Below are 12,500 nucleotides of genomic sequence, written 5' to 3'. Positions count from 1 at the left end.
AATCGAAACCGTTGTAAATTGAAACCCAGTTTATAATGTAAGTCAATGGGAAGTGAGGGAGATAGGTTCCAGGCCTAATACATTATTTTTAAAGCTTTGAAATGAAGACTTTAAATGCTAAAGAACATTATAAACCTAATAAAATAATCACACAACACAGAATATATAATTAAACTAAGCTAAATGAACAAAAACATTTGCTAAACAGCATTATAAACCTAATAAAATAATCACACAACACAGATTTCACTTGCATTTTTCTGCAAACAGTTCTTTCTATGCATTCCAATCTGGACTGATTTATAGACAGGAAGATCTTGTTCCTTTGAAATCTGCTCAATAGCTCAGGTCTGGTTAAACTGATTAATTTCAGCTTGCTTGGCTTTGCTGCAACACAAGCGGACAGCACCACCTACTGGCTATTTTAATAAATGCACTGATTCTCAATGCTTTTCCATAGCAGTCACATGACTGGAAAGAAAGTTTGTTATTCTGAAAATGTAAATTGAACCGTTGTAAAACGAGGGCCACCTGTATATATATATATATATATATATATATATATATATATATATATATATATATATATATATAGTGTATATATATATATATATATACACACACACACATACATGTACAGATATACATATACACACACATACATATATACAAACATATACATACAAACACATATGCACATACATATGAATGCTAGTAAACACATAAACTATTATTGATTTACTTTCTAAACTAAAAGCTAAGGAAATATACAGTAAGGGGAGCCTAATTGGTGATACATACACACCTACGTACAAACATACTTACACAAACATATTAAAACACACACACATACACACACATATACCTATACACATATTCAAATACACACAGACATACACACATCACATATAAACACAAACACACATACACATATACATATATACACACACACACATATAGATACACACACACATACATATACACACACACATGTAGATACACACACACATGTATACACACACACATATAGATATATACACACACATATACATACACACACACACATATAGATCTACACACACACATACACACATATACTATACACACACATATACACACACACACACACATATAGATCTACACACACACATACACACATATACATATACACACACATATTCAAACACACACACACATATACATACACACACACATACATATACACACACACATGTAGATACACACACACATGTATACACACACAAATATAGATATATACACACACATATACATACACACACACACACATATAGATCTACACACACACATACACACATATAATATACACACACATATTCAAACACACACACACATATACATACACACACACATACACACACATATAGATACACACACATACACATATTCAAATACACACACACACATATAACTGTTAGTAAACACATAAACCTCTATTTAACAAGGTCTTGCGGACCTGATCCGACACTGCGGATCAGGTCCGCAAGACCTCGTTGAATGCGGAGAGCAATACGCTCTCCGTATTCAGCATTAGCTGGTTCAACGCCGCCCCCTGCTGACTCGCGGCCAATCGCTTACCAGCATAGAGGTGTCAATCAACCCGATCGTACTCGGTCGGGTTGATTTCTGGCGATACCTGTCTGCCTGCTCAGAGCAGGGGGACAGCGTTATGGAGCAGTGGTCTTAGTGACCGCTGCTTCATAACTGCTGTTTCTGGCGACTTAACACACAGTATTTTGGAACTGTTACTATTGTAAAATTACACTTCTTCTGATTAATACTTTAATGGCCCATTTTATAATTGAAGAAAAACAAATTGTACCAGAACTATTTAAAAAAAGAAAGAAAAGCCCCTGAGTACCCTTTGCTCATATCCTGATTACCCCTAGAGCAATTTGTACCAAATTACATTATCAACAAAGATTAATTAGATGTATTTTATAATTGCAGATTAAAGACATTGAAGAAAAGTTCAATAAACTTTTGAATGATCACAACATACAGGAGAATGTGATAATGCAATCAAAAAACATTGCAGGGAGAATCATGGCCCTACAACAACAAGTGGTTGTTGAATACTCCAGGAAAAAACAAATACCAATGTATTGTCTGGAGAATTTAGATGACATTTTTAATTATGAGAATCTGTCTCTAACAGAAAATCTAAACCTTCTTGATTCATTAATTAATGTTTCACTCATCAGAACCACAGATAATGATCTCTCAGTGACCCAAAATAGGAGCAACATGGAAGAAAAAACTCAGTACCTATTATGCATAATGGACAAGCTTTGCAAAGACAGCAAGACCATAGCTAGAAATGTAATGAAGAATATTGTACACAATTTCTCACCTTTTAGTCAGGAACTCATCAGTCAAATTATATTTAATGAAATCTGGACCCCAGTTCAGGCTTTTGAATTTTATCTTGAAGCATGTGGAAAAAACACACCTCAAGACAAAGTGGAGCAGATCCTGCATGCAGTACAAACTTACCAGATTCCCCATAATGAAGCAACCTCTGCCCTTCAAGAAAATGATCCTACAACATATCTGAAAAAACAAATTATAGAGGAGGACAAAAATTTGAATTCAATTATACAGGAGATGAGGTCTCTTGGGCATCCTGAAAATCTCTTAAGTATTGTTGAAGCTGTTTTGAAGAAAGTTGTTGAAATAATCCCTAATTATCACATCCAAGATCTAGATGAAAGCATGAAAAATGAAGGAATCCAAGAGCTACGAAATCTTGACTTGGGAGACCCTAATATTGAGAGCTTAGTGAAAATTTTGATTGGCTTGTCATTTGCTGTTGAAGATACAACAAGTTTAAGTAGTGGTGGAAAAGGCTACATTCCACGTACCACTCAGCTTGCTTCTCTGCTAACTCTACTCTTGTCCAAGACCTCAGACAGTGAAAGCTGCCTCCTGGAGATTGCCACAGGTGAAGGGAAATCTTCTCTTGTAGCAATGTTTGCCTTAATACTGGCCATTCGTGGAAAAACTGTAGATATTGTAACCAGCAATCAAGTGTTGGCTCGTCGTGATCAGGAAGAATGGACTAAATTGTTTGAAATGTTTGATGTCACTTGTAGTGTAATTCCTCCTAAAGGCTTAGATGAATGTTCAAATTCCATGGAAAGGGATGAACTAGTTAAAAAAGCTTATAGATCAAATGTCGTTTATGGAACAGTGGATGCATTTGCAGCTGACATCCTGAGACAGGAATTTGAAAAAAAAACAACTAGAGAGAATCGTAAGTTTGACATTGTACTTGTGGATGAGGTGGATTACATGACTCTAGATAATGGGGTTCAGATCACTTACCTTTCTCATGAAGCTACTGGTATGCGACACTTAGACCAGTTACTTAGTGCAGTATGGGCGCGAGTTTGTTTCTGCCAAAGAATTCAAGAGGGAGAGACAGATAACATCTTATGGACAACTGGAATACAATATTTTCATAAACTAACAGTAGATGCTGTACTGGGGCAAGAAGGATCTAAATGTTTCAATCCTAATGAAATTCTAGCATGTGCTGTACAAGAGGGATTTCTTGGGGAAGAGGACCTGCAGATAATAAATGAAGAAGCAGCCAAGTCATCAGCATCTGACTCTGAAGCCCTGGAAAACAATCCAATTGGAAAGTTGATTGGAAAACTTGAACCATCTCATCAAAAAGTTCTGTTGACAATATTTGCAAAAGGCTTGAATGATTTTGTGAAATTTAAATTTTATGAGTTGGAAAATGGAAAAGCATGCTTCACAGGATCTAGCTGTGATTCAGATGCTAGTCACACCATCTCTATACTGCTTCTGGAAGGAGGAAAAGCATGTTTGTTAGTGACTGAAAAAGATCTAATAGATACAACAGAGGAGGACATTTCTTCAAAAATAAAATATTCTGACACTTACAAACCGGATGAGGCTGACAAGGAGGAATGTTTTATAATTCTCCCAGGACATCTGAAAGAATTCACACAAAATAGATTCAAAGTATTTGTGGAAAATGCTCTTAGAGCCTTATTGATGGAAAAAGGAAGACAGTATGAGATTGATTCCAGAGATACGTCTGACTCACATGAAAGTGACTGCATTATTCCTATTGATTTCAAATCAACAGGAATTCTAGAAAAGAACAAACGCTGGGGAGATGGACTACAACAATTCCTTGAGTTAAAGCATCAACTGGCTATGACGCCATTGTCTAATGTAACCAATTTCATGTCTAACTTTCACTTCTTTCAACGGTATGCTAATAACTCTGGAGTATATGGGGTTTCAGGTACCCTGGGAGATGCAAGTGACTGGGTATTTCTAAAGAAACATTTTAAAACCAGTTGTTATACCATGCCCACACATAGATTGACCAAGAAAGTGGAAGTACCAGCTATACAAGTTGAAGGGGGTAAAGAGGCATGGATCACAGAGATATGTGAGCATGTGAAGAAAAGAACAAGCCCCAAGGAATGGGTCAGTGGTCAAGCTGTTTTGGTTATTTGTGAAGATGTCAAAACAGCAGAAGAACTCAAGATAAAATTGATAGAACTAAATGCAATTTCCAGCCCTGAAAAAATTACTCTTTATACCAGAAATGATAAACATAATGTAGAGAAAAGAGTGTTTGAATCAGGAGATGTGGTTTTGGCAACAAACTTGGGTGGTAGAGGAACAGACATTAAAGTTACAAAGGAGGTAAACCTTAGTGGGGGTTTATGTGTTATTCTTACTCATTTCCCTGCAAACAGGAGGGTTGAGAAACAGATTTTTGGACGGACATCACGTAAAGGAAACCCTGGAATGGTTCAGATGATATTAAATCAAGAAGATCTGGCTCACTCATACCAAGGTCAACCAGTAGAAATAATGAGGGAAAGGAGAGAGAAGTATGAGGAGAGCCGTATCCTAGAAATGGAAAATGATGAGCTTTTGGAAGTAAATATGCGTTATGAACTTTTTACCCACTTTTGTCAATTCCTTGATGAGTTCGAGAAAAACTATTCTACACTCGAGAAATCTAATATTTTCACCATTAAGGATTTGAGTATCTATATGTCTGCTTTGTCTATCACTGATAAATTAGATTATCAACCAGCCTTAAATGCTCTAAAAGAATCCTGGGCAACATGGCTAACACTGCATGATGAAGACATAAACAATCACAAAAATATAATGGAAATGAAAAATGACCTGAGCAACCTCTTGAATACTAGATCTGGAAAACTTCTTCAGGGCACTTCTACCAATTTTTATGACTTCATTAAAGTGGCCATGGATCGAACATTTTTACATATGAAGGATCATGGAAATGAACATGGGGCCTTACTTTTCTGGAATAAAGCACAAAGTACAGATCCAGTATACAGTGCAATTTCACTTTACAATCGTGCTTTTATAACTATCAATCTTGAAAAAGACAACTATAAGCAGGAAGCCATTAACCTACTGACCGAAGCAAGGAAAACCTTAGAAACTTATATCTTAGAAGCATCTAACATTAATTCATTTGTTAGCCTGACTCATGGCACAAAGTTTGAGCCACACTATAAAGACACCAATTTTACTTTGCAGATTCAAACACGGATGAGTTTACTGAAAGCGTGGGTTAATTATATTGAAAATTCCTTAAAGATGTTGCAAGACCTCCAAGATAAAAATGAAGATGCAATAACAGAAGAGAAAAATGTCTACAGTCTCTCGGAAAACTATGGCACTGTGGTTGTTGATGAGCTATCCCTTCTCTATGATTATGGGCTGTCATTTGTCTTTGAAGTGAAGAAGAAACCAAAGTTCTGCATTGATGCTTTGATATGTTTTATACTGGGTGCCTTACAAGTCCTGGCTGGGATTGTGGTATGGGTTGTGTCATGTGGAGCAGCAACTCAATTTGCTATGGGCTTAATCTCAGAAGGAATAAGTGATATGATTGCTGGAGTAGAAGGTATGATAAAGGGGACTTTTGATTGGGCACAATGGGCAATCTCAAAAGCCATTAGTATTGCTTTGTCTTTGGTTACCGCTGGATTCAGTCTTCTGCAGAAAGCAGGAAAGGCTGTATTAACGGTTGCAAAAGATCTTATACAAGGAACAAAAACTCTCTCAACTGTAGCAAAGGAAATTGCTCAGTCAGGTAAAGCCTTAATTTCCTCCTTTGCTGGCACCATCAAAACTGTAGCTTCATCTGTATCTAAAGAAACAGTGACTCAATCTATTAAAACTTTTGCATCAAACGCAACAGCTAAAGAAGCTTTGAAAAAGGGGGCAGCATTTTCAGGAAAAGAGTTATTAAAGGAAACAACAATGAAACTTTTGGACTATGGCATTGATGAAGGACTTGAAGCAATATTTAAAGAAATATTAAAGAGTTCCATTAAAGAGCAAATCAACAGCTGTGTGAAAGGAAACATGGAACTGGAGAAAGCTCTCTTCAGCTATATTGTGAACAATGGTGTTCCAGAGTTAGTAATGCAACAAGAAAATCCTTCTGAATTTAAAGTCTTGGCTTCAACAGAAATCCAAATGAAAAAATACATACAAACTGCAAGCAAAGGCATAGTTGAAGAGTCTATTATTGAAGACAAAACCTTTGATACAGTAATTTCAAATCTGAGTACAGCTAGTAAGTTTGTGATTAAAATATTGGAAGATAAAAAAGCATCAGGAGCATTAATTAAAGGTATTAAAATAAGTGTTCATATTGGAGAAATGTCTAAACAGATTGCTGATATATTAAATAACTTACCAACTCAAAGCTTCTTGAATGACACAATTATACCCAACTTAATCACCAGCATAGATGATTCCTCCAGCTACCAAGAGGATGCTCGTCAAAAGTTGCCTAATGTAGTTCTATTGAATCAAATGCTACAAGATGAAGTGTCAACTTGTATATCAGATGAGTTTATTGACATGTTGGCCCAAAACTTGACAGGCCTGGTAAAAACTGGATGGGACAATCCAATAATAAGTGATGCGACTGATGAACTGAAGAAAAAGGCAGTCCATTGGCTTCAGAAGATTCCAATGAAGAAATTCGCTATCATTCAGAAAATTAACACTAAACTGGAAAAATCAGAAAAAGGGGAAGACAGACAGGAAACAATAAATGATTTTGTGAAGAGTGTGATAGCACAGAATGACATAGCCATAAATCTGAAGCTCAATGTTCTATCAAAAAGCCCACTTCTCAATGGCCGAGGTATCAAATTATCGGTTATACAGGAGGATGGGAAACAGCTGTCTACGGAATATTATAAAGGATCAGGCTCATCAGAAAAAGATATCCAGATACAGGTGAAAGCTAGGTAAGATATATTTCATATCATTCATAATAATTATGCATTAAATATTTCCTGTTGTTTAATACAATAAAAACATAGCCGATGGTATATTTTAGACATACATTCAGATTCAGACAAACGTAAAAGGCAACTAACTTTTTATTTTATTCATTTGAAAAAATATGAATGAACATTCCTTCTAATGAAAATCAAATAAATAAATGCACGCACAAAAAAACATATTGATCCATTCGTTCTAATGCAAGGACAGGCTTTTCTATAAGTGGGAAAGGCTTAAAATGTATGTTTAATAATGATTTAGTAATATCCATCACCATTCAATGATTATTTTTTTTTCATCAAAAAAGTATATAAACTTTACTTTTGTTCTTGGCTTGTTCAGACCCCACTAAAAGTATGACTTATATTATATTATAGTAAAAGTAGGACTTATATTTTCACACTAAATTCAAAATTTAAAAATGTTTAGTAAAGCATAATGAGTAGCGTTTTTGCAATGTTTTATCTCTTTGCCTATTTTACTGTAATTTACTGTCAATAAATCTAGTTTGTCCATTACCCGCAGAGCATTCTGTAGTATTCAGTAAACTGACCCTGTAAAAAGCTCTCTTGCTCACTGGCTGATAGGGAAAACTCCAATAGCAAAAGCTGGTTTTATTCAGTGCAAGAACATCTGTTTTCCAAAAGCACATGTTTGTGCCTTATTTCTTTAATGTTGTGTAGATTTAGAAAACAAAAATCATTATTTACTTTGGCCACATATCCTGTAATTTAAAAACATACAAATGAGAAGTGCAAAGACCCCAGACCTAAGTGTGGTGAAATGAAGAAAACTCCAACCTATTATCAAGTCAAACACAACTTTACATACTAAACCTCATTCAGAGCCAAGGTAAACTGCCAACAGCATAGACATAATCAATAGTACTGGGTGTGGTAAGTGCCTGTGTGCTGAACTATATGTCTACCGAGGTTTCCCCTCAGTATATCACTGCTATAGTCAGACTCCTTTTAATGTGCACTCTCAGGTCCCCTCTGTTTTCCCCACAGGTTTCTTTCCCAGATTTGACTCCGGTGTAACCACGATTAATGTCCATAGTGCCTTGGAGCTTCTTGCTAGCCATCTTACCTTGTATACAGTCAGTGACTTAGTCAAATTTAGTAAAGAAACCTGTGGGGAAAAAAGAGGGGACCTTCAAATGCACCTTGAAAGGAGACTGAATATAGAAGTGATGCTATTTGATGTTCAAACCTTGTCAATACTTGGGATAATTGCTAAATTTATAAGTTCTCTAATGGTATAACCTCATCCTCTTCCAAACTATATTGTCTGTTTATTTTAACTTATCTAACCCTGAATCAAATGTTCCCAATTGTCAATTTTACTGTCTTCGATCATGTTATTAGCTAATTTAACCTTGGCCCTGAATGAGGTTTAGAATTAAGTATGTGTTTGGCTTAAGAAATGGTTGACATTTTGTTCATCTTAATTCACTTAGGTCTGGGGTCTTTGCACTTCTCATTTTTATGTTTGTCAGTTGCAATATCTACATTCTATCCAATCCAGGAGCAGTTAAACTCATGTGGTTTGCATCCCCAGTGAAGACCATACATGTACCTACTCAACTCATTGGTTTCCAAACCAAAGGTGTTCTAGTGCTCCTGAATACAACATAAATTCTACTCAAGACTCCAGTTGTTCTTAAAAGTATTTCCTGTAATTTACCTCATAATATTGCTGATTTCCCTTATCCCACAGAGATTATGTAATGAATCCTGCAGGAATCCGAACTGTTACACAGCAACCATCTACACAGTGATTGCTTGATCAGTGAAAGAGCTTATTTATATATTTCTCTTACTGACCACTGAAAAATAATGCAAACTCTGCTGAAACAATAATAATAATAATTAATGTGTCTAATGTGTTCCCACTGACCTGTTAGGACTGTATTATATTTATTATAAATAGCTCTTTTATCTTTATTTTGCCATTTGAAATAACCTCTACCTCTACTAAAAATGTCAATACTGTACTAATGGCTAGAGCAAAGCTTTGTAAATAAAAGGCAGCAGAAGAAATCAACCTCCAGTGGGGGATAGAACAGTGAGAGAGCCCAGGCCTTTTAAAACGTTTTCCTGCAATAGTTTTAAATAGAATTTACTTTTACAAACAACTTGCCTTAGTGCACTTCTCCCTGTAAGAACTAGGGTTCTTTATATTTCAAAACATAAGTTGCTTTTTCTTTAAATTCTAAATATTCTCTCTAGCACCTCAAACAACAATCTCAATTTCAACACCTTGAAGTCAGACGGAACCGTGTTGCCTGTACCTGATCAAGGAGAAAACGGTCTTTACCAAGCTGTGAGTCACGCGCTAAGTGAGAATACCCCAACCGATGTAAACCAGCTGATGGTCAGTCTAAAGAATGGAGTGAACCAAGAGGTAACAATAATCATTAACATGGACTGTACAAGTATAGAATATCTTTATCTATCTATCTATCTATCTATCTATCTATCTATCTATCTATCTATCTATCTGTCTGTCTATCGAGTATGCAGAGTCTATGATTCGTAAAATCAAATTAAACATAAAGAATAATATATATATATACACATACAAACACATACACATAAGCACACACACATAAAAACACAAGCAGATATACACACAAAGAAACACACATTTATACACACTTACACACCCACACATACGCACAATCAAATACACACACAGAAACATGCACATATACAAACTCTAGCACATATACACACCAAACATACATTTATACACACATACACACCTACACATACACACAAGCACACACACATAAGCGCACACACATGCAAACACAAGCACATATACACACAAAATCATGCACATATACAAACACTAGCACATATACACACAAACACACATTTATACACACTTACACACCCACACATACGCACAAGCAAATACACACACAGAAACATGCACATATACAAACTCTAGCACATATACACACAAACACACATTTATACACACACGCACACACACATAAGCGCACACACATGCAAACACAAGCACATATACACACAAAATCATGCACATATACAAACACTAGCACATATGCACACAAGAAAACACATAGTTATACACACATACACACAAACATACACACAAACACACACAGAAACATGCACATATACAAACACTAGCACATATACACACAAACACACATTTATACACACATACATACCCATACATACACAGAAACATGCACATATACAAACACTAGCACATATAAACACAAAGAAACACAAATTTATACGCACATACACACCCACACATGCACACAAGCAAACACAGAAACAGAATCATGCACACATACAAACACTAGCACAAATACACTAAACGCAAACAAGCGCACATTTACACACATAAACCCACACACACATGCACACAAAGCACACACACATTTAGAAGCACACACACATACAACATTACACACACATGTATAGGTACACACATTACACACACATGCACAAGCACACACATGCACATGCACACACATTACACACATGCACAAGCACACACATACACACACATGCACAAGCACACATGTTACACACACAAAAGCACACAGTACACACACACATGCACAAGCACACATATTACACACAGACACACACACATGCACAAGCACACATGTTACACACACACAAAAGCACACAGTACACACACACATGCACAAGCACACATTACACACACACATGCACACACATGCACAAGCACATGCACACATATACACATTACACACACATGCACAAGTACACATGTTACACACACATGCACACATATGCACACACATGCACAAGTATACACATTACACACACATGCACAAGTACACACATTACACACACACACACATGCACAAGCACACACATACACACACAAGCACACATATTACACACACATGCACACATATGCACACACATGCACAAGTATACACATTACACACATGCACAAGTACACATATTACACACATATGCACAAGCACACACATTACACACATGCACAAGCACACACATACACACACATGCACAAGCACACATGTTACTCACACACAGAAAAGCACACAGTACACACACGCATGCACAAGCACACACATGCACAAGCACACACATTACACACACATGCACAAGCACACATGTTACACACACATGCACAAGTATACACATTACACACATGCACAAGTACACACATTACACACACACACACACACATGCACAAGCACATATATGCACACACATTACACACATGCACAAGCACACACATACACACACATGCACAAGCACACGTTACACACACACACACAAAAGCACACAGTACACACACACATGCACAAGCACACATATTACACACAGATGCACACACATGCACAAGCACACATGTTACACACACACAAAAGCACACAGTACACACACACATGCACAAGCACATACTACACACATGTACAGGTACACACATTACACACACACACACATGCACAAGCACACACATGCACATGCACACACATTACACACATGCACAAGCACACACATACACACACATGCACAAGCACACATGTTACACACACACACAAGCACACAGTACACACACACATGCACAAGCACACATATTACACACAGACGCACACACATGCACAAGCACACATGTTACACACACACAAAAGGACACAGTACACACACACATGCACAAGCACACATATTACACACAGATGCAAACACATGCACAAGCACACATGTTACACACACACAGAAGCACACAGTACACACACACATGCACAAGCACACATATTACACACACACATGCACACACATGCACAAGCACATGCACACATATACACATTACACACACATGCACAAGTACACATGTTACACACACATGCACACATATGCACACACATGCACAAGTATACACATTACACACACATGCACAAGTACACACATTACACACACACACACACACACATGCACAAGCACACACATACACACACACACGCACAAGCACACATGTTACACACACATGCACACATATGCACACACATGCACAAGTATACACATTACACACACATGCACAAGTACACACATTACACACAAACACATGCACAA

At 36.8% G+C, this 12,500-nt stretch overlaps 1 protein-coding gene across 1 annotated transcript in view; it reads left to right on the top strand.

The window, feature by feature from the left end:
- The window catches only part of LOC128635615 (uncharacterized), a 72,746-nt gene that overhangs the window by 57,255 nt on the left and 2,991 nt on the right, over positions 1–12,500 (top strand). The window contains exons 5-6 of the mRNA XM_053688680.1: positions 1,990–7,343; positions 9,612–9,786. Coding sequence (XP_053544655.1) covers positions 1,990–7,343; positions 9,612–9,786 — 5,529 coding nt within the window. The remainder of the gene's footprint in view (positions 1–1,989; positions 7,344–9,611; positions 9,787–12,500) is intronic.

The sequence above is a fragment of the Bombina bombina genome, chromosome 7 (genome assembly GCF_027579735.1).
Source record: "Bombina bombina isolate aBomBom1 chromosome 7, aBomBom1.pri, whole genome shotgun sequence".
Lineage (NCBI taxonomy): Eukaryota > Metazoa > Chordata > Amphibia > Anura > Bombinatoridae > Bombina > Bombina bombina.
This window is presented reverse-complemented; position numbering and strand designations above follow the sequence as displayed.